Here is a 23,987-nt window from a genome sequence, read left to right on the forward strand (position 1 = left end):
AGTTTGTCTTTTTGTCCTTTAATTTGTCCGAATGACAAAAAGCTACTTGTGATGAGATTTCTGTAAACATTCTTGGCTTTTGTCTTTTGGTTGTTTTCCTTTATTTAGTTTATTTATTTTTGATGATGTTGTTGTTCATCTTAATGTCCTATTCAGTTACATTTAATTAACTTGAATTTAAATCCCATACATATTATAAAGCAGGTCCAAAACTGAAATCCATTTGTGAAATAGACTCTTGATGAGACTGAAAGTGAACTGCATGATACAGTAGATTATCACTGTATTTTGATGTGTTCAGTTGACAGCTGTAAACATCAGACAAAAAATACTTTTCTTTTAAAGGTCCCGTTCTTCGTGATCCCATGTTTCAAACTTTAGTTAGTGTGTAATGTTGTTGTTAGAGTATAAATAAAATGTGTAAAATTTTAAAGCTCAAAGTTCAATGCCAAGCGAGATATTTTATTTAACAGAAGTCGCCTACATCGAACGGCCAGTTTGGACTACATCCCTCTACTTCCTTCTTTAATGACGTCACTAAAACAGTTTTTTGACTAACCTCCGCCCACAGGAATACACAAGAGTTGCGTTTGTAGAGTGTGTTTGTCGCCATGTCGTCGAAACGCTGTTATTTTCATCCCGCAGTCCAATCACCGGGTCTGATTCCGGCTCAAATTGATAGGGTAAAATTAAAGACGTGTTTACAATAACACTGAGCGCGTGCATCTCCACGTTATGGTAAGGAGGCGTGACTTTTCCGGGCACGGTGCGCTCAGAGCTGTCGAATCACAACACAGGAACCGCTGGCACAATCAGAACTCGTTACGTATTTCTGAAGGAGGGACTTCATAGAACAAGGAAGTCATCAGCCCGTTTTTATGACAGTGGAAACAGCGGTATACAGATAAGTAAATTATGTGAAAAATACTGTGTTTTTTTACACGTGAAACATGAACACATGTTATATTGCACACTATAAACACAATCAAAGCTTCAAAAAACCACGAAAAACGGGACCTTTAAACAAAATATCCTTCTGCATGACCATAAAGTGGTCTGGTTTAAAAGAGTCCTCCTTTTGACTTAGTAAATGATTAACTTGTCGATCCCTCATCAAAGAAAAAGAGACAGAAAACAAAAGTTACAGTCATTTGTGAAATGAGAGTTCAAAATGAGAGTTCCTGTACAAATCATCACCTTTTCCTGTTTCCTATTTTCTGTCACTGTTGTGCGAGGTCAAGGTGAGTTTATTCATTTTTAATATGTAGAAAGTTATCCATATTATAATCACACCCAACATTTACCTTAAATGGTTTTAAAGAGTGTTGACTAGTACATCTTTGTGTGACATTTGTTTGTGCTTCTCAAAATGTCTTTGAGAGAAGCCTGGTCTCGTTGTTAATACATAGGTATAAATGTGTAACTTTCAAAGACACAAAATGTAAATTTTTGTACATTTAGAAAGGTGCTGAAACGTACAATATCGACGTATTTATAGAACTAAAACATAATAATACTTTTTTTTTTCAGCGAAAAAACAAAAAAAATATTATGACTTTTTCATGTCATAAAGATACACTGTTAAAAAAAAACTGTCAAATTTACGGTAAAATACCGGCAGCTGTGGTTGCCAGGAATATACCGTGAAAAAAATGTGGAATCTGTAAAAGACAATACGGTATACTGGTTTTGTAACCCTAAATTTTACAGTAGACAACGTATTTTTTTTTTACCAAAATCATGGTAGAAAAAAACAAATATATTTGTCAATTATACAGTAATTTTATGTAAAAAATGCAACTTTCCATAGCTTTTTACGGATATTTGCAGTAAAAAAAAAGTTATAATATAATAATATATACAGTAATTTGTTGTTAATTTAACAGTAATACACTGTAAAAAAATCCCAGTAAAATTTACGGTAAAAAAACGGCAGCTGTGGTTGCCAGAACGTTACCATAAAAAAATACAGTAGCACCGTAAAAAAAAATTGTTAAATTTACGGTAAAATAACGTATTTCATTAACTGATATAATGTTAATTTACTAACCTAATGAAGTACTAATATCTGTTTTGTACCTTTATAATACACTGACAGTCACCAAACACAGTGGTGATAAGAGTCACATGATGAATCAAAGTTCATCACAAGCAGCTTTTCCACAAGCTGAGGAGGACAATACTAATATATAGAAGGTGCACAAAGTGTCATTCACACACACACTAAACACCATCAAGGTAACATGCATGAAATTTTAAAAATGCAATAAACATTAATTTAATAACATTAGATGTAACATAAAACCCTAATGTACATAACTGATTAGAAAAAAATGAGAAAAACTAAGAAGAAACAGTTATTTCAACGAAAATATATCAATTGTGAAGTGTCATGCAGGGAATTGTGGGAATGTCAATTTACGGATTTTCACTGTAAATTTTACAATGAATTGTTATTTTTCACTTCCAAAAACTGTGAATTTAACGGTATTTTACCGTAAAATTACATTAAATGTACCGTTAGATCTATTACAGTTATTCACCGTATATAGTACAGAAACTTTCTGTAAACCAATTGACAGTTTTTCACTGCAGCATTTTTAGTCTTTTACTGTTAAAATCATGGTAATTTTTTACAGTGAGGAGTTCACTTTGGACTGGCAGGATCCCCTCTGCAGCAAAAAAATGGATAAAGTTTCAAAAGTTTGATCAGTGCTTGAGCAAAATGCACAGAAATGAACAAAACGTGCTGTCAAAAACAGATCTAATGATAAATGATTTCTTAGGTGTAAAGTATGCAGTTCTTAAAGGATTAGTTCACTTTAAAAAAAACTTTTGCTGATAATTTACTCACCCCCATGTCATCCAAGATGTCCATGTCTTTCTTTCTTCAGTCGAAAAGAAATTAAGGCTTTTGATGAAAACATTCCAGGATTTTTCCCTATATTATGGTCTCCAATGGGACCCAAACGGTTCAAGGTCCAAATGACAGTTTCAGTGCAGCTTCAAAGGGCTTTAAACGATACCAGACGATGAATAATGGTCTTATCTAGCGAAACGATCACTCATTTCAAAAATAAATAAAAAAGTTTAAGTTTTATGAGCACAAATGCTCGCCTTGCTCTGTTCTGTGATGCGCGTTCGTGACGTCACGTAATACGCAATTACGTTGAAAAGGTCAAGTTGACGTGTTTACAAATGTGCGGAAGGAGGACCATATACACCACATATTCAAATGTATTTGTGTCAGTTTATCGTTTAAAATGCCCATTTCGTGTGTGTATCCTGGGTGCTTTAATATTAAAAAGCCTAAAAGAAAATTTTCTTCAGGACAGAAATTTTTCAAGCGTGACCTTTTCAACGTAATTGCGTATTACGTGACGTCATTTCACTATTTTTGAAATGAGTGATCGTTTCGTCTATCCTATTACTGTTAAATTAACAACAAATTACTGTATATATTATTATATTATAACTTTTTTTTTACTGCAAATATCCGTAAAAAGCTATGGAAAGTTGCATTTTTTACATTAAATTACTGTATAATTGACAAATATATTTGTTTTTTTCTACCATGATTTTGGTTAAAAAAAAATATGTTGTCTACTGTAAAATTTAGGGTTACAAAACCAGTATACCGTATTGTCTTTTACAGATTCCACATTTTTTTCACGGTATATTCCTGGCAACCACAGCTGCCGGTATTTTACCGTAAATTTGACAGTTTTTTTTTAACAGTGTAGGCCTAATATATGCTACCATGAAATTATTTTCTGAACTATAATGTCCCACAAATTGCATTTCCAAATAAATAAACAGATACATGCAAAAATACATATGCATAAAGAAATAACTTGATTAGGCTACTTTAAATAAACCAGTTAAAGAAAAACAGGAAAATGTAAAAAAAAAAAAAAAAAAAAAAAACATGGCCTGAAATAATAAATAGGCATTCACATAATAAATCATGTTTGTTTCTAAATAATCTGTATGTGAAGAGTTCAGATGCAAAAGCCTCTAAGTGCCATCTGAATTTCTTCTAGAATGATCATTTTTATAAAGCAAAATCCCCAGTGTTAAATTAACACCCAAAGTGAACATATGAGTCCATCTTACCGGGTGTTAAAAAGTAACACTGAAGCAGTGTTAAAGTTAATGAGATAATTGATTGATGATTGAGTGATGATTGACAATTAGTGGAGACACCTGATGATAATAAGCAGAATCACTGAAGAAACAACAAGAGAAAAAGAGAGAGACACAACATCTACAACTGACTTCCAGCCATTAAACATTATTACACTTATTATTAACCAGTTTGATTTGATTTCTGTCATACATCAACAAAAGTTCTTATTGAGAATTAACAGATGTTTAGATGTTAATGTTTTAATGAAAGTTTAGTTTGAAGTCACCATGATGGTGAAAAGCATTTCCTTTAGTTGGGCTCTTGACTCTCTTTATTAACATTAATTTATCTCTGGCTGCTCCGACTTTGTGTTTCTAAAGCACATTTGTTATAGTCAGAGAAACTATGATCTGGGGTGTTTCCCAATCGTAATGTGAACCAAAGATTATCAATTTAGGTTTACAATGCTTTGGGAATCACAGTCATGATGATTTTGTTTTGATGATGATATTCTCTTTGTGAAATGGTCAGATTCATTGGTGACATCCAGTATTGATGGTCATATAGAGGTTATATTATTTCTTTTTAGTAAACGTGTTACCGCTTGAAATCCAGAAAAGCTTTTATAATCTGAAGACCCAAGAAAAAAAAAAACACACACACACAGACATCAAGAGTCAGCATATGATTCTCAAGAACGGTGACGATAAATAAATACAAAATACTGACAAACAGATCAACTCTGAACATCACAAAACAAGCTACTGTCACAACAAAACAACAGAGAAATAAAGCAAACATGAACAATCTACGAAAATTACAGGACAATTCAGCTGCATAATTTATTAATGCAGCAATGCATGATGGGAGCCATGGATGAGTTTTGACTGGTGGCTCCCATCATGCACTGCAACATGAAGCACTTTGTTTGATTGTCACCATTGTTGAGGGTCATATGCTGATTCTTGATGTCTGTGTTTTGTTTTGTTTTTTTTCTGTTCTTCAGATTATAAAAGCTCTTCTAGATTTCAAGTGGTAACAGATTTACTAGAAAGAAATAATATAACATCTATATGACTGACAATACTGGATGTCACCAATGAATCTAACCATTTCTCAAAGAGAATGTCATTATCAAAACAAAACCATCATGACTGTGATTCCCAAAACATTGTAAACCTAAATTGATAACTTTTGGTTCACATCACTATTGAGAAACACAGCCCAGATCATAGTATCTCTGGCCATAACAAATGTGCTTTACAAACACAAAGTTGGAGCAGTCAGAGATAAATTAATGTTAATAGAGTCAAGAGCCCAGCTAAAGGAAATGCTTTTCACCATCATGGTGACTTCAAACTAAACTTTCATTAAAACATTAACATCTAAACATCTGTTAATTCTCAATAAGAACTTTTGTTGATGTGTGACAGAAATCAAATCAAACTGGTTAATAATAAGTGTAATAATGTTTAATGGCTGGGAGTCAGTTGTAGTTGTTGTGTCTCTCTCTTTTTCTCTTGTTGTTTCTTCAATGATTCTGCTTATTATCATCAGGTGTCACCACTAATTGTCAATCATCACTCAATCATCAATCAATTATCTCATTAACTTTAACACTGCTTCAGTGTTACTTTTTAACACGCGGTAAGATGGACTCTTATGTTCACTTTGGGTGTTAATTTAACACTGGGGATTTTGCTGTATAGTTAAGTACTTTCACTTAAATGACAATTAATAGGTAATTTGCATTGCCATTTAAGTGAAATTATTGAACTTAAATATACAAGCTTGATAAAAATGATAATTCTAGAAGAAAATTTCAGATGGCACTTAGAGGCTTTTGCATCTGAGCTCTTCGTGTATTAATCATGTTGATAGGCCCTATAAAACAAATATTACATATTAATCATGTCAATTTCCTGCATCTGTTATTGACGTCCAAATGACGTCCAAAAAAATTACCCCGTTCAAGTTGGGTCATGGTTGGACGTCCAAATAGTGGACCTGTATAATTGACAAATATATTTGTTTTTTTCTACCATGATTTTGGTAAAAAAAAATACGTTGTCTACTGTAAAATTTAGGGTTACAAAACCAGTATACCGTATTGTCTTTTACAGATTCCACATTTTTTTCACGGTATATTCCTGGCAACCACAGCTGCCGGTATTTTACCGTAAATTTGACAGTTTTTTTTAACTGTGTAGTTTGGACGTCGAATAGATGTTCAGAAATGGTCATGGACCGACGGACCTAATATAGACATGATCTGCATGTCTATCCGACGTCCAGTGTTTAGTGGGATTTTTTAACATCTTGCTTCTGTAAAAATGAACGTTTTTGTTTGCTTAAAAATCTACAGATTTATACTGTGAATTCCAATGTGCACAACCCCAAGAGATGTAGTTTTACTCAAATAATACCATAAAATCTAAGGTTTTTAGACATTTTCAACATTACAATATTTAATTGTAAAATGTATGCATATTTATTTGTTTTCACAGAAAATATTTATAATTTCAACATTTTATTACAGTAAAAAACAAAATTTTATCCAGTCTCACAATTAACGGTTATTCAATCTATTTAATACAGTAAAAGGAAGTTTTTGGTTTTACGCTCCATTACCGTTGGAATTTCACGGTGTTTTGCTGTATATTTTACTGACTTTTTTTACAGTGTATGTGTAATTTCCCTTTTATCATTTTGTGGATAAATGTAATATCCCTAAACCCCATCTTCTGTTGATTTCAGGCTGTGTAGTTTTAAGTCAGTTGTAGTTGTTTCATTTTCTGAGAGTGTTAGCATGATGTTGAACCAATGTCACATTGTAACATTGATTCAATGCCATTACCATAATTTTTTTTTTTTTGAAATGTCAACATTTTTTCAACATTAATTGCGAGTACAAAAGTGATATTGATTCAATGCGGTTAACGTTGACACATTAACATTGATTTAACATTATTTTGATCATTGCTTGCTATCTGGGAATGACATGCTCTTGTTCCATTGAAAACAAATTTAGTCATCCTCAACTTAAAGGTCCCGTTTTTCGTGTTTTTTTTGAAGCTTTGATTGTGTTTATAGTGTGCAATATAACATGTGTTCATGTTTCGCGTGTAAAAAAACACAGTATTTTTCACATAATTTACTTATCTGTATACCGCTGTTTCCACTGTCATAAAAACGGGCTGATGACTTCCTTGTTCTATGAAGTCCCTCCTTCAGAAATACGTAATGAGTTCTTATTGTGCCAGTGGTTCCTGTGTTGTGATTCGACAGCAGCTTAGCGTACCCAGAGCCATAGAGAGAGCGCACCTTGCCCGGAAAGGTCACGCCTCTTACCATAACGTGTGCTGCACATAGTTTTACATGTGGATTATTGTGGTGTCGTGCCAAATGAACACAAAAGACAATAATTCCCGAGAGACTGAACTCTTTAATCTCCACAAGCAGTGTTACGTCCCCCTGGCGTCTAGAGGATATGGAGACGTAACATGAGAAAAGATTAACTATTAAAAAGCTGTTAAAAGAATGGACTCATTTATTAAGGAGATGTGATGTGTGTAGTAAAGAAACAGGCAGAGAAGAACTAAATTTGTAGTTGCTTTTAGTAAGGGAAAATAATTCAATGTAACAAAACACCCAATGATACAAAAAGCAGTGAACCAAACATACATCCAAAACAAACAAATACCTATTTACAAATTATATACAAAAGTAAAATAAACGATAACAAAGCGAGGGACGAGAGCGGTGCTAAAACAAAGAAATCAATAAAACAAAACAAGTTAACTAAACCCCAACAAATTCTAAACTAATCAAAAGAAAGCAAGGAAAATAACATCTTCAGTGTAGAACACCGCTATCTACACTAACTAACAAACATAAATACATAAATTGGCACCCGCTCCTAAACTAGTGTGTTTAAACAACTTTACTCTAAGTGCTGCGAGGTGTAAGTCACGTGACATACTAACCCAACAAACATGAGACGTCCGCCCGACGTGCAGATCAAGTCTATATTGCGTCGGTCGGTCGGGACCATATCTGTACGTCTACACGACGCGCAAATCCGGTGCGGTATCCGGACGTCTTTTTACGACGTCTCTCGGACGTAGATATTAAGTTCAATATTTACGTCCAGATTGGAGGTTTATTGGACGTCAGTGGACGTGCAAGACTGGTACAGAAACTTGGCAGTATAACGTTGTGACACACTCTACATTATATTATTATAAGTATATTATGCAATATTATTATAATATCATAGTATATTACATAGCCTAACATTATATAATATTAAGCTGACTTCATTGATTTACATTCAATACTGCTGTCATATTCTCATTTCATGTATAACTTGTACATACAAGTTAACACTTGATTCAATCCACTAAAAAACTTTTTTTTAACCCCAAGTGCTGAGTTACACGTATTGGGTCACTGTGTTGAATTATTTTCTAATATTGTTTTATAGGTACATTAGGTTATTTCAGCTAACAGTAACAATATCAGCCTGCCAGAGTTTTTTGGGTGGCACAAAATCAGCGGCTTATAATTATTTAAAGATTTTAAGTTATATGTTTTAATTCCTATATGTATTTATTTATGTAAATGCTGCATGACTTTGGCGTGATTTAATGCGCGTGCGCGTTAAGCGGAGCACGGAGTTGCCATGGAAACGGGGAAACAACAACGGACAAGCAAGCAGCAAAAACTCCTCCGTCTCTCGCTGTTGTTTTCACTGCTTTCAGGTGAGTTTAGTCCATAAAATCACACAAATAATACATACAGCTGTTCCTGACACTTTTCTTACCTGTAATTGATACGCTTCTGTTGAATATTTTCTTTTTATAGAAATGGTTTAACATTAGTGTCTTCGAAAAAAGTCCGTTAGCATCTCAACCATTTTCAGAGAAGGTATGCTAAAGCTATCGATTGAGCTCTTGTTTATTAATATTCGGCCTTTATATCACATCTTATGTGTAGATTAGATGTTTTGAAAGTTTTGTTAAGGTTTTGCTGGTAATTTGTCAATGGGTGATTGGAAGTATGCTAATTTATATGACAAAAGAATGCGCTGTACTCTGTACTGTTAATCGGTGACGTCACTTAGATGAAGCGCGAAAAGACTCGTTCAAACATGTTTAATCTCTCATGGTAAACTATTAATACAAATTGTTTTGTGGTTTTAGGAGCGACAGAAAAAAAACCTCTACAACAAAGGGTGATTAAGCTCCACCCTTGCTGCTGACCTGAAGGAAACAGGTGAATTGAGAAAGCTCATTAAATAACTTCATATGCAATTTTTCATGATATACTTCACCTATATCACCATGTATATGTGCTTTTTTCAATTATATATTTCTATGTATTAGTTTTAAGAAGGCTGTGACATCCAAATGTAAGTGACACTGTATGAGCAATACTAAGTAAGTTAACCTAAAAAAAAATAATCTTTTTTTTAATATATATATATATATATATATATATATATATATATATATACTATATATATATATATATATATATATATATATATATATATATATATATTCTGTATATTCTTCTTTCTCTTTTCTGCATTTCACATATGCTCAAGCTTGTTTACAGTGCCAGGCAAAAGTTTGGGAAACAAAAATTAACAAAATAACAGGGATTATACAAAATGCATGTTATTCTTATTTAGTACTGTCCAGAGTAAGATATTTTACACAAAATGTTTACATTTAGTCCACAAGACAAAAGAAAATTGCTGAATTTATTAAAATAACCCCATTCAACCATTGGTTCTCAATACTGTGTGTGGTTATCTGGATGATCCAAGACTGTTTTTTTTTTGTTTTGTGATGGTTGTTTTTGAGTCTGTTTGTTCTGAGCATTTAAACTGAGCTCTGTTCTTCAGAAAAATCCTCCAGCTCCTGCAGATTCTACAGTTTAAGCATTTTTGGCATATTTGAACCCTTTCCAGCAGTGACTGAATGATTTTGAGATCCGTATTTTCACACTGAGGACAACTGAGGGACTCAAACCTATGACTCAAACACAACTATTAAAAAAGGTTCAAACATTCACTGATGCTCCAGAAGAAAACACGATGCACTAAGAGTCAGGGGGTGAAAACATTTTGAATTTGAAGATCAAGGAATATTGTACTTAATTCTGTGGCAGTACTAAATGAAAAAAGAAAAAACCTCAAAAGAAAAATTTGGACATCATCCCGTTCGTGTTTTCTTTCTGGAGCATCAGAGAATGTTTGAACCTTTTTAATAGTTGTGTTTGAGTCCCTCAATTGTCCTCAGTGTGAAAAAAAAAAAAAAAAAAAAAAGGATCTCAAAATCATACAGTCACTGCTGGAAAGGGTTCAAATTAACAAAAACAGTCGTAGATCGTCCAGGTAACCACACACAGTATTAAGAACCATCAAACAGGTTGCTTGCACAGGAACACACAAACAAAGTTGATTTTTAAACAAGTCTTTACTTAGTAATCCAACAGGAGATAATACAGGAACAGGTAAAACGCAACAACACAAGGAACACACGAGACCGGACACTATGGTGAGGATGGTGACTGCTTATGAAGGGAGTGCTGAAGAGTGGTAATGATGGTGATGGTCTTCAGGTGCGGGTGATTGATGATCGTGTGCAGGTGAGGAACAGGAGGGATGCTGGGAAACGTAATGCCGGTGCAGGTGACTGTGACAGTACAGAGAAGGACGGTCGAGCTGGAGGATGAGCCAGGTGGTGGCCCAGTCCCCAGTCAGGATGGTGGACCACAGCGGCAGCACTGGAGGGAGGAGCCATGGTGTTGACAGCTTCAGTGCCACCTTGGGGACGAGCGATGACGGAGGAGGAACCCACGGCGCAGATGGAGGGCTGATGGAGTGGATCGACGGCAATGACCCAGACGACCGCGACAGAGCCGCAGCGACGACCCCCCCCCTGAGATGGATGCAGGGATACCGAGGGCAGAGGCGGAGCCTGAGGGAGGGCGGAGCTTGCTGGAGCAGTAGGGGTGGAGGGCCGGAGAGCAAGGGCTCGCCGATGAATGGGACTGCCGACTCAGACCTGTCCTCAGATGGAAACCCCTCAGGCTATGGGGTCTAGTGATGTCCGGTTCGCGAACGAATCGTTCTTTTTTAACCGGTTCTTTTCAGTGAACCGGTTGAACCAGTTCACCAAATCGGTCTGAATCGTTCCAAACAGTTCGCATATCCAGTTAGCAAACACGAATCCACAAATTACTAAAGTTATTCACTTTTTGACGTGCCTGACACTACCTCTCGAAATAAACCAACATCCCAGGAGTTATTCGGTTACTCCAACAGTACACTGACATAACCTGTTATAAAGAGAGAACTGATGATGATGGGAACGAGCTGCAGAGCAGCTGATATGAGTGCGTGTGCGCGGCGTACACGAACGAACATACACGGCCTGTCACCGTTCTCGTTCTCGAGTCAAGAACCGGTTGCATCATCAGTACACAACCGAGAACCGCTTCTTTCGGACATGTCCGATTTGAGAACCGGTGAGCTGATGATACTGCGCATGCGTTTAACTTTTCAAGAGAACGCAAAGCACGTTGGTCAAGTTTTGTTGAACATCGGACAGTGTGATAATATAAAACATACTGGAAATATGTTTATGACTTAATTCAAAATACAATTTTTTTTTTGTGCTTTTCCAAATACACCATAGCAGATTGATAGCATATAATACTGTACATAATACTGTAAACTACATGCCAACATGAACATAATATTTTGTACATAGATCAAACTAATGTTCAGAAATAGTTCTACAAATTTATTTTTCTATATTATTTAAAAAGCAATATAGTGAAAGTTGTGCAGCTGTGCTTTCAAGTTATTTTTTTTAAAGATTCGAAACATTTATTTGTTTCATAAATAATCCATGGACAGTTTATTAAATTTCTAAACAAGGTGATATAAAGATAACTACAGCAAGAGCAAACAAGCGACTCCTTTTGAATCGCTCTCGCGGTTCTCGAATCTCAATCTCGTTCTCGAGTAGAATCGGTTGCAACGGTTTTCGAATCACCAGTACACAACCGAGAACCGCTTCTTTCGGACGTGTCCGATTTGAGAACCGGTGAGCTGATGATACTGCGCATGCGTGATTCAGCGTGTGATCTGAAGCTACCGAACAGTAACATCACAGCACCGGTTAACTAGGACAACTGATGCTATGAGAGGACTCGGATGAGGGGCCAATTCTGGCGAAACGTAAGTTTATTTAATTACAAATAAATCGTAATGTAAGAGGATCATGGTTTCTGCTCTGATGAAGACAAATGTATTCACTTTATAACTGTAAAACTTTGTTTGCACATCACTGCCTGTATATGTCATGTGTTTGGATGCTTTAGATGCAAAACTAAATTGTAAGAAACGCTTCAGATTATAATGTTTTAGTTGACTGATGTTATGATTACTGACTTTATTTGAATGTGTTAAGTTTTTTTCATCCCGGCCCGCAATAGACGACGTCATCACGGATGACGTCATTACGTCGGAGTGTAAAAGAACCGGTGAACCGGTTTTTTCAACCGGTTTATTGAATCGAACTGTCCGAAAGAACCGGTTCGCGGAAAAGAACCGAACTTCCCATCACTAATGGGGTCATGCTCGGCCGCTCCTCCTGATGTGGGCTCTGACGTCACGGCGGAGTCGTTCACTCCATCTGCGGTGGGTCTCTGACTGGGAACTGGGCTGGGCACGTTTCTGGATCGGGGCTGTTTGCTCTCCAGACACTTCAACAAGGTTTCCCTCCAGTTCAAAGCCGGTGGTATCTGGGAGGTTGCTGGAGCCGTGGAAGTTTGCCCTGATCCAGAACAAGGTCTTCAGGGTTTCATCCTCCAGGAGGCCGGTTGATGGCAAGGTGAGAAAACGCAGATGAAAAAGACAGGAAATTGTGGCTCTCCTGTGCCACGGTGATGAATTTTTCCCATTCATCCATTTGGGAGGTCCGGTCTTCTGTAACGGGTTGCTTGCGCAGGAACACACGACGAAGAAAATGATTTTTAAACAAGTCTTTACTTAGTAATCCAACAGGAGATAATACAGGAACAGGTAAAACGCAACACAACACAAGGAACATACGAGACCAGACACTGTGGTGAGAATGGTGACTGCTTATGAAGGGAGTGCTGATGAGTGGTAATGATGGTGGAATCAGGTGCAGGTGATTGATGATCATGTGCAGGTGAGGAACAGGAGGGATGCTGGGAAACGTAGTGCCGGTGCTGGTGACTGTGACAAACCAAGGGTTCCCAAACTTTTGAATCAGGTTATTTTAATAAATTCAGCAATTTTTTTGTCTTGTGGACTATATGTAAATATCTTTGATCTCTCTTATTTTGTTAAAATTATTCACATTTTCAAAGATTCTGCAAGGGGTTCCCTAAACTTTCGCATGGTACTGTATTTCTAACAAACCTAACATTATATAATAATATTGTTGACAAATCACTTATGTTCCTAGATTCTTCCATGCTGATGCCAGCAGAGTTGAATGGACCTCCTGTCAGATAACATCTCAAAGTTATGAACAATATGGCTAGTAAGTAAAATCTCAAACTTACACTGTCATTCTGTGTCAAATCAATTAGAGGTCCCCAGCTCAAAATTTTGATTTTGTTAATTTTTTTATTGTAGAAAGACAAATATAAATAGTGATGAAAATAAGCAATAAGGTACTCGAGGCTGTGCTGTATCATGACTAAGTCACAGCTGAAGGGCATTTGTTAGGCACGCCGTGAAGTAAAGTAACCCCTTCAACCGTGACTTATTCATGATACAGCACTAGCCTTGAGTACCTTATTGCTTTTATAAAACGGATACCACACAATACAAATATTAAAGCCAAAAATATGTATCAATGCAACTTTTATGAAGTAAACGTTCACTAAAGCATTCCTTCCGATGGAAAAAATAGTCCCTGACCATGAACTCATTACTCATTTACTGAAGTAATCCACTACTTTGTAGAGGGGGTCAAAATAACAATTTGACTTCAGCAATCTTTGTTTCATTATATGCCAACAGTGACCAATTTCTACAATGGTAAAAAGCACTTCTTGTGTTTTTTGCCTCAACTTTTCATGTGAACCGTGCCCCATTTCGAACTAAACTGCCAGAGTGAAAGCATCCTAAGAGTATTCAAGATATCTTAATATCCTTCTAGATTCTTAAGGCCTGTACACACCGGGACGAATATCGCACACGCTTATCGCCAGCATTTTTCGAGACGTTTTGTGTGATCATACCCAAGCGATTTGACAGTATGTGGCGCTTGTGCTTAAAGGAACACTCCACTTTTTTTGAAAATAGGCTCATTTTCCAACACCCCTAGAGTTAAACAGTTGAGTTTTACTGTTTTCGAATCCATTCAGCCGATCTCCGGTTCTGGCGGTACCACTTTTAGCATAGCTTAGCATAGTTCATTGAATCTGATTAGACCGTTAGCATCGCACTTAAAAATCACCAAAGAGTTTCGATATTTTTCCTATTTAAAACTTGACTCTTCTGTAGTTAAATCGTGTACTAAGACCGACGGAAAATAAAAAGTTGTGATTTTCTAGGCTGATATGGCTAGGAACTATACTCTCATTCTGGCGTAATAATTAAGGAACTTTGCTGCCGTTCCATGGCTGCAGCAGTGCAATGATATTACGCAACGCCCGTGAGCCCCTGCTTGCACAGGGAACGTGCCTTGCAACCATGGAGACGTTTGTAAGAGACGCTGCGTAATATCATTGCACTGCTGCAGCCATGATACGGCAGAAAAGTTCCTTGATTATTACGCCACAATGAGAGTATAGTTCCTAGCCATATCAGCCTAGAAAATCGCAACTTTTCATTTTCCGTCGGTCTTAGTACACAATGTAACTACAGAAGAGTCAAGTTTTAAATAGGAAAAATATTGAAACTCTTTGGTGATTTTTAAGCGCGATGCTAACGGTCTAATCAGATTCAATGAACTATGCTAAGCTATGCTAAAAGTGGTACCGCCAGAACCGGAGATCGGCTGAATGGATTCGAAAACGGTAAAACTCAACTGTTTAACTCTAGGGGGGTTGGAAAATGAGCCTATTTTCAAAAAAAGTGGAGTGTTCCTTTAACGTTAGTGCAAATAAAATATTTATGATATTAAAGGTGCTATAGAGGATGTTTTGTTTTATACACTGCATGATTGGCCAAGAGGGCCAATCCGCGCACGTCTCTCACAAGGAATATAATGGCAGTGATTGACAAGCCAGAGGGCCAATCGTTTATGCGATGAACGCGTAAACAATTGGCTGATGTTTTTAAGGCCCTACCTCATGCACAGATGATGTATATTGATATTAATCCTTTCAGTGCACCTAATAAATAGTCTTTTATCAGTTAGTAAAGACAGTTTCAAGTAATATTGCAAAAATGTATGAAACAAAACATCCTCTATAGCACCTTTAATAAAGTTAAATAAGATAAAAATGCAGATATAAACTGGCATATATATAACATATGAGAGATGGTAGTCAGAAACGGTAGTGCAAATAAGTCACAATGACAGTAGTGCAAGTGAACGGTAGTGAATAGACATTAAATAAACGTTCTCAACATTTTTTTTTGAATGTAAAAGAAAAAAACAAACAGTAAAAATACAGAAATAATACACTTCTATTGGTGTGGCCAAGAGCTGGCAGAGCACCCATAGCGTGTGTCTCAATCAGCTCCCTAGTTCAGTAGTTAGGGCACTGATCAGGGAGTCGGCCACATTCATTTACACGGTATACTGATACACGATCTAGGAAGCTAGGGAGCTGATTGAGATGCAGGGATAGTTTGTAGGGGTCTTCCTTGTCTACTTACTTTCTCTTTGTCTCTTTCGCAAAGTAAAGTTTATTAAGAATGAGAATCTAGAAGGATATTAAGAAGGATATTAAGATATCTTCAATAATTTGCAGGCATGCAAACTTTGGAAAAAAGTGTATTTAGGGCACTCAGGTATGTTATATGCAACTGAGATAATAGAAAATCACAAGATACATTTCTAGTTTCAACATTATTTGTTCTTCAGACATTGCTCTTTAAAACAAAAAAAAGTATCAGCTGTATGGAAAGTGACCCACATTTGGTTTTTGACCACTGAAAATGTGTACATTTTACCAATTTACTCATGGAGCCACATTAAGATCTCCATATCTCTGGGGTTGAACCATTGAGGGCCTTTTAAGTGAAGATACCAAAAGGAAAGTTTGTATCTTTTGCTCTATTGAATTTATTTGTGCTGTTGCTTGTAGTAGATTGTAGATTCTTTGTTCTTATTTTCTTTATTTGATGGTAATCCTTTTTTCCCTGAATAGCACATACAGAACTGTACTGAAACCACGATACAAACCGAACCGTGAGCAATTCTAACCGTTACACCCTTAATAGCCACTGACACTGCCAATACAGACTGGATGTGCCACTAAGACGTGCCATTGGCTTCTGTACATCGGATGTCATTATTGTAAATAAAAATCATGAGGCAAAGGAAAATAGAGTACAGTTGGTGCAGTGCTGCAAAAGCTATGAATTTATGAAGTGATTTCAAACCTTGCCATTTTCTTAATATATAAATGTGTACTTGGTGTATGACAACAGGCTGCTTTTGCAAATTTATAATTTCTGTCTTTCCAATCCTATACAGATGCAGTAATGAAATGGAGTCAAGATGCAACTGAGAGGAGATGATAATGCTGAGATGAACATGCTTCTGAGCACCTTCATGCACAACAAGAAAGGAAGGAGTGGGACGCACACAAAAATATTTTTAAAAAGACTTCATAAGAATGTTATGGATTGTTGTTTGTTATTTGTTATTTATGTTGTTTCTAAATGTTATGTACGAGCAATTCCAGCATTATGGATGAGACATTTGCAGGCATAACTTGAAATATAAATATTTATAGAATGTATTCATTACCAATATATTGAATCATCTGTTTATATTTTTCTAAACCCCTGAAAATAGAGTCTAGACATCAGAAAAATTTCAGCCTATAACTGTGTTTTATATTTTAGATGAGGGAAATACACTTGCTTTGCGGACATGACAAAAAACAGACAACATATTTTGTTTGACTTAATGTGCATTACAATGCACAAACCTAAAGCAACAGTATCTACCAAATGGAGAATGGTTGACTCTTCACAGAACATAAAATATCTATTTTATTTTGATTTGCGTTTTCGCATTTAGTAAAGATCAATGTTACAGACGTGATGGTTTTGAAAGCGGAATTTATCTGACTATAAAAATTTTCTAGTTGACTATACATTACATTTAATATAATAAACCATAATGAGCCTTTGATATATATAGGCATAATTTAATACGCGCTCAAGCGCATGCAGAAAGCTTGCTGCAAATCACCGACAAAAATAGCCTAATAATTATTGTGTCGGGGAAATGTCAGGAATAAAATGCAAGTGATCTCGCCAGGTGCCTCCATGTCATGTAAGTGCATTAATACTTAGCATAAAAACGTGCACATTTATCTAGGTCAACGTTAAAGTGTGCGATCCATATTAAAATAAATCTTCATATCAGAGACAGACGCACTTGCAACCTATAAGTTGTGGCTATCGAAGTTTTAAAATGATCTAACTGACCGACACATCTATTTCGTTGTTGATCATATGTGTTATTGATCAAGATCATGTAAACGTATGCTGTCATAAAAAAAACTGATCATTAATTTATTTATTATATAATTAAGGTACAAATATTTATCTAAAAATGCAATATTGGATAAAGATGTAATTTTGCTAAGTGTACCCCTCACATGTGGTGGATAATAGCGATTTCCTTCAAATTTCTATTAAAACACAGCTAATGCTGTAAAATACAGAACTAAATGCACAAAAAATGTTTCAGTAAGATTGATATTTGCATGGAATTGCTCATAAAATATGTTTTTTTAACCCACTATTATATGTTTTTGTTATTTCTGGGTATACACACAATCACATATGGACTTCACATTGAAATAAATGTTTTGATTGAATGCAAAGTGTAACTGTTTATTTGACGCAGAAGCAGTATAAATGATGTCTAAAGTGAGTCTACAGTTGATTTTGTAACACATTTTAACTAAATTTTAACCTTCTTGAGACATCCTATAGATGTCAATATTGGACGTCCAAACGACGTCGTAAAAAGACGTCATAAAAACTTTCATTTCTGGCTCCTCATGGGACGTCTGTTCAACGTGCAACAATGACGTCCAAACGACGTCGAAAAAAGACGTCCAAACGACGTCGAAAAAAGACGTCATAAATTCTGGCTCTTCTGGGGACGTCTTTTCAACGTCCGACAAAGACGTCGAAATTACGTCTTTTGGACGTCCCTTTGCTCAGTGGGAACCTGGTCCCATCACTATGTATCGGAGAAGGACTTGAACAAACTCTGGAAAAACCGAGAGTCGAGTCACGCCAGAATCACAGTTTCAGTAGTAAAGCATGATGAGCAAAGTTTCAAATGAAGAAAACACACAATAAACAAATCAAACTAAACAAGAGCAAAAATACAACAGCAAACGCAGAGGAGAGCAAACAAAAACAAAGCAAGCGCTTCTCCCGCGCTCGTGTCACATCCGGGTCTTTATACGCGCCCACTAGCATCTGATTGGTTCTCAGGATGTCGCGAGACTCCGATGACTGGCAGCGACGTCATCCAATTACGGGACCTGTAACAAGTGAGAGTGAAGGAGAGAGAGAGAAAACACTACGGGACGTAACAAGCAGCGACAGAAAATGTACAACGTTAGCACTCACTCAGAAGAGTACCTCATACAGAAAACAGCCATATACATAAGCATAGTCCCCTCTTGTGGCCATTATGTGCACTGCAGTCCAACATTAACTATTGCAGTAAGGATACCACAATTATAATTTTCGGGAACCGAGTTAAACATAAATTGTAACCATTGATCTCTAAGTACAGCGTCCCTGGGAAGGCCAAACAAAGGTGATTGGACTGCGGGATGAAAATAACAGCGTTTCGACGACATGGCGACAAACACACTCGGGTGTGTCTCATACGTTCTGAAAAGTGAAGCCGCGGGCTCTTTGATCGCCCCCTGGAGGCTGGATGCAGTACAGGTCATAAATCCCGCCCTCTCAATGCAGTCGAATGAGACTTCAGTGAAAACTTAAAAATAAATTATGCTTCAAATAAAACTTTCTGAAAGATGGTTTTGGTCATTTAAGGTAGTTGTTATCACGCTGATATATATTCAATTGTTCGTTTTTGTGATGATTTAGATTTTAGCTAGCAATTTGATGCTATAAAAACGGGGCGTGTCGTCGTGATTCGAAGTTGATTGACAGCTTGTCTGAGGACTGTCGGAGCTTCGAGGGGAGTTTGAAGATGTATTAACTAACTGTTAATTTTCGATTTCTTTGTTATTTAGCACCAACAAAATGAGTTGTTCAGCAGTAAACTGTACTAACTGACCTACAGGATCTGACGGATCACTGAACTTTTTTCTGTAACATTAAATGTGGGCGTTATAAGCTAATTAATAAATGTTATTAGTTAAGATAACACACCTAATGTTAACCATGTCGGGAAAAAGCAGGTGATCGTTATCTGGCAGTTACTTATTATTTTTATGGGTATAAAATAATAATTAGCAGGACAAAACTAATGATAGCTTACTCTAATTACAGCAATCGATCTCCTGTAACGTTAGTTGAACTTGATTTAAAATGGCAGGACCGTTTCTGGCGATTTAGAGTTGTTTCTAGTGGCATATTATATTGATTTTATCTACTGAATTTGCTGTTTCAAAAATATTATTGCTCTAGAAACAGAATAGCCTATTATTTTATAGGTAGACTTTTAAATTGTGTATAATTTTTATAGTCTATTTAAAATACATGAATGATGACGCAGTCGTCTGGGCGGAAGTTTGATATCGCGACTCCGCCTCCGGCTCCACGACGATTCCTTCTGCGCATGCCCAGGCTCCAAACTTTTTTTTTTTTTTGACGTATTGCGTAACGTGTCAGCGCCCATTCATCAGCCCATTTTGGCTTCAGTTCAATACAATGGAAGGAAGCGGCGTCGCGTCGTCCATCTTTTTTTACAGTCTATGAACACACTCTACAAACGCAACTCTTGCTCTTCTCCGTGGGAGCGCAACAAGACCACGCCCCCTTTTTTGTGTATTCCTGTGGGCGGAGGTTAGTCAAAAAACTGTTTTAGTGACGTCATTAAAGAAGGAAGTAGAGGGATGTATATAAAATATCTCGCTTGGCATTGAACTTTGAGCTTTAAAATTTTACAGATTTTATACTCTAACAACAACATTACACACTAACTAAAGTTTGAAACATGGGATCACGAAGAACGGGACCTTTAAATTCTAAGAAATGTTTGGACATTTACAAACCTTACCACTCTAAAGCTGACTCAAATCTACAAATGCACACTATCAGCGATCATAATCCATATTCGCACAGGATTAGCATTAGTGATCTCTAGTCATTTGTAGTAATTGCGGAGGTTGTCTGTGTTCGTAATCCAGTGCGAATTGGCCATATCTGTAATTTGTAAAGAAAAAATTACCCTGCAAATGACCTACCACATTTTTGCAGAATACCAAGGTCTTGTGATAATATTAGTCCTGTGTGAATCGGCATCTCTGTGATTTGGACAGGATTTGGCGGGGTCGTATATCATTTTTTCAAGGTTTTTGTTTCCTGTGTGCCTTTTATCCATCTTTCATGAAGAATGGAGGCTGCAGTGGAGTGTTTTTATAGTATTTTGGGTGCTGGATCATATTGCTATACAACATACAACTATACAATTTGCAGAAAGAGAGAGATGAAAACCATCAAAAGAGCAAAAACAAAAAGAATGATAAGTCAGTAAATACTTTTTTTTATTTCACTATATATATATATATATATATATATATATATATATATATATATAGTGAAATAAAAAAATAAAATTCATCATATAATATTAATTCTAATTGATATGATGGATATTTGTTTGCAGAAAAAACGTGCGCAGCACCAATAATCCCAAATGCAGAGATTTTGGGAGAACAGAGACCAGAATACAAAATCGATTCAAGGATACAATATAAATGTCATTGTGGGTTTGAACCAGAGCAGCCTGTAGAAATCATCTGTAACTCCCGGACTGAATGGACAGGCATACGGATATGCACTGGTATGTTAGTTATATGACAGAACTTTTTCAATATTCAAACAAATCACTATATCTACACAATGATGTCTCAAAAACATATAGTCATAATTTTGAAGTCTTGAAACTGCTTCCTCACAGCAAAACAAAAATTGTGCCCTGTTCTATATGTGGAAAATGGGTTGATACACACCCTCACCTCCAATAAGGAAGAAATCTTTTACACCTGCGACACGGGTTATAAACCATTCCGTGGGAACTGGTGGGATTCAGTGACATGCAGCAGAGGCTCTTGGTCTGAAGAACCTCGGTGCATCCGTGAGTTTAATTATTGTCAGTCTCAGGTGTTAGACGAATGACAGGTTACTGAAATATCATCTGTCTTTACAGGGGAGGAAGAGTGTGGTGCTTTTCCCAGTGTTCACCATGGAAAACTAAAGCAAACAAAACAGATCTTCAATAATGGAGACGCAACAACATTTGAATGTGATCCAGGGTTCAAACCAACTCAACGCTTCATAAGATGTGTCAATGGTACATGGGAGACACCAGTTTGTGAGGGTGAGCTTCTCAAACTCTTATTATATTTTTGTGAGGAGCAGCGACAGCATATAGTGGACAATAGAATCTATTGATAATGTTAACCTCAGTCTTACTGGAGTTCATGAATTTCCATACATTTCTTTTTTTAGTGGATGTACGTTGTGACATTCCTCCAAAGGTGGAAAATGCATTCATAACATCTAAACCTGAAGAATTTTATGGAGATGGATCTAGTGTAACATACGCATGTCGAAGCTCATTCTTAATGAATGGGAAAAGCACAGTTTTCTGCCGCAGTGGAACTTGGGAAGAAGCGCCAACATGTAAAGGTAAGATTCTGATTGGTGATGATAACTGTCTTTTAAAACTTCTTACAGATTAGTAAAAAACAACAACAAAAAAACAAAGATAGATCAAGGATAGATCTGTTGTTCACATGGAGGATGCTTTATTGATCCGATCTTTCTGTTTTTAGAGGTAATGTGTGTTGCAAAGCTGACAGAGAACATGAGATCAGACGTCACTGCGGACGGACACCCAGGGCCTGAGATTTCAGTTAGAGCTGGACGCACAATAACTCTTAGCTGCCTTGGAAAGGGAGTGAAATTACTAGGACAGAAAAAAATCACTTGTCAGTCAAATGGAGAATGGAGCAGCCCTTTTCCTAAATGTAAAGGTAAGACCACAAACGGTAAAAAACTTCCCATTCCGTAAATGTGCAGGAGGTCATTTCACATGCATAATGATTGAGATTTACTAACAGTGTTTACAAGCATCACTATTACTCATATTAAAATAAAAACTTAACTTTGGTACATAATTCATGAGCACACAAATCTCTCTTGACTTGGGCCAAGAAGCAACATCCTAACAACCATCAAGAATAACCTAACAAAAGCATAGCTACACACTAGCATTGTGACGGTGAGTTTTACATGGATAATATGTATAATATATTCTATCAGCCTGGTCTCATTGTTAATACATAGGTATTAACACATAACTTTTACAAAGAAAACATAAGTTTTTGTAGACTTGGATAGATGCTGAAAGTACAATATGGACGTATTGGCAACATTTAAATGTAAGCATTACAGGGCTCCAGACTCCGCCTAAAACGGTCGCATTTGCGACTAAAAATATTCATTTGCCAGTAATGTTTTTGCTGAGCAAATTCACACATTATGACTGTAAAATTTGCATGTTATTTGCGTGTTCCTTGACCAGTAGCCTATCACATCATTTGCTGACGTAATTAAATGATATGCTGCGTGTGAATGTTTCACTGAGTTAGATCGGCGAAATATGAAATTTCACACACCAAACAGACGTCAAAGAACTAGAGCTGATGAAAGCCGACTGTGTTGTCGCCTGTGTCGATGCAAAACAGCTGCGTTTGAACACACCTTTCTGCTCCTGTGTAAAAGAGAAAACTGCCTATTTCTTCATATAAATTTGTCTATATTCGTCATTCAAAAGGGGAAACCGGCTCTACAGACTTCAGATACACAATGCAGCGCGTGCTTACCGTTTTGAATACAGGGTTCGTACACATTTTTACCAATAAAATTCCATGACTTTTCCATGACTTTTCCATGACTTTAAGTAAAATTTCATGACCTAATGTTTCATGAAATGTCTATGTATACATGTGTTGTGTGGGTGTTTACACTCACCACAAGGTACTCCACTTTCTTAATAAATATTTCTTTTATTTAACAAGGGTTCCTTTTCTTTAAAAAAAACCTTTTAGACACTTAATTACACCAAAAGAAACAAAACAACCTACAAAACTGCAAATAACAAAGAAAATTCAAAATAAATCAAACCCAAAATATAACCACATTAAATCAACGAACTGGGACAAATTAAATCAAAACCGAAGCAATCTGTTACAAAAAAACAAAATTATACAAAAAAATATCAAATCACACATCACATAATTCCCAAAGAATAATAATAATAATAATAATAATACAAACAAATAATTTCCAACTAATTTCATACCTGTTACAAAAAAAAACCCCACTCTTACTCTATCCACTCTGGTTACTAGGATTCTCAGGGGTGCTTCCGATCTACAA

The 23,987-nt window shown here is 36.3% G+C and overlaps 1 protein-coding gene and 1 long non-coding RNA gene across 3 annotated transcripts; both read left to right on the forward strand.

Annotated features, from left to right (window-relative positions):
* Window positions 1-1,152: 1,152 nt before the first annotated feature.
* On the forward strand, window positions 1,153-22,632 carry LOC125252944 (complement factor H-related protein 1-like). Of its 2 annotated transcripts, none has more exons than XM_048166630.1 (6): window positions 1,153-1,241; window positions 21,208-21,384; window positions 21,502-21,678; window positions 21,751-21,921; window positions 22,053-22,247; window positions 22,379-22,632. In XM_048166630.1, exons 1-6 carry the CDS (start codon window positions 1,172-1,174, stop codon window positions 22,615-22,617), a joined length of 1,029 nt encoding a protein of 342 aa, XP_048022587.1. In that variant the 5' UTR covers window positions 1,153-1,171; the 3' UTR covers window positions 22,618-22,632. The 2 variants fall into 2 exon arrangements, with proteins under 2 accessions (XP_048022587.1, XP_048022597.1); XM_048166640.1 differs by having other exon boundaries at window positions 22,053-22,232.
* On the forward strand, window positions 8,754-18,202 carry LOC125253018. The gene is made up of 6 exons (XR_007181332.1): window positions 8,754-8,892; window positions 8,996-9,058; window positions 9,334-9,406; window positions 9,517-9,570; window positions 13,648-13,725; window positions 16,843-18,202. It is a non-coding gene; the product is annotated as an uncharacterized LOC125253018 (long non-coding RNA).
* Window positions 22,633-23,987: the final 1,355 nt, after the last annotated feature.

Source organism: Megalobrama amblycephala, linkage group LG2 (assembly GCF_018812025.1).
Source record: "Megalobrama amblycephala isolate DHTTF-2021 linkage group LG2, ASM1881202v1, whole genome shotgun sequence".
Taxonomy (NCBI): Eukaryota; Metazoa; Chordata; class Actinopteri; order Cypriniformes; family Xenocyprididae; genus Megalobrama; species Megalobrama amblycephala.

Excerpts from the sequence above, each read along its gene's own strand:
- LOC125252944 (XM_048166630.1), top strand. The coding sequence starts at position 1,172 with ATGAGAGTTCCTGTACAAATCATCACCTTTTCCTGTTTCCTATTTTCT. Across the intron at positions 21,679-21,750 it reads TGAAGAACCTCGGTGCATCC|GGGAGGAAGAGTGTGGTGCT; the intron begins GTGAGTTTAATT and ends CTGTCTTTACAG. Across the intron at positions 22,248-22,378 it reads TAAAGGTAAGATTCTGATTG|AGGTAATGTGTGTTGCAAAG; the intron begins GTGATGATAACT and ends TTCTGTTTTTAG.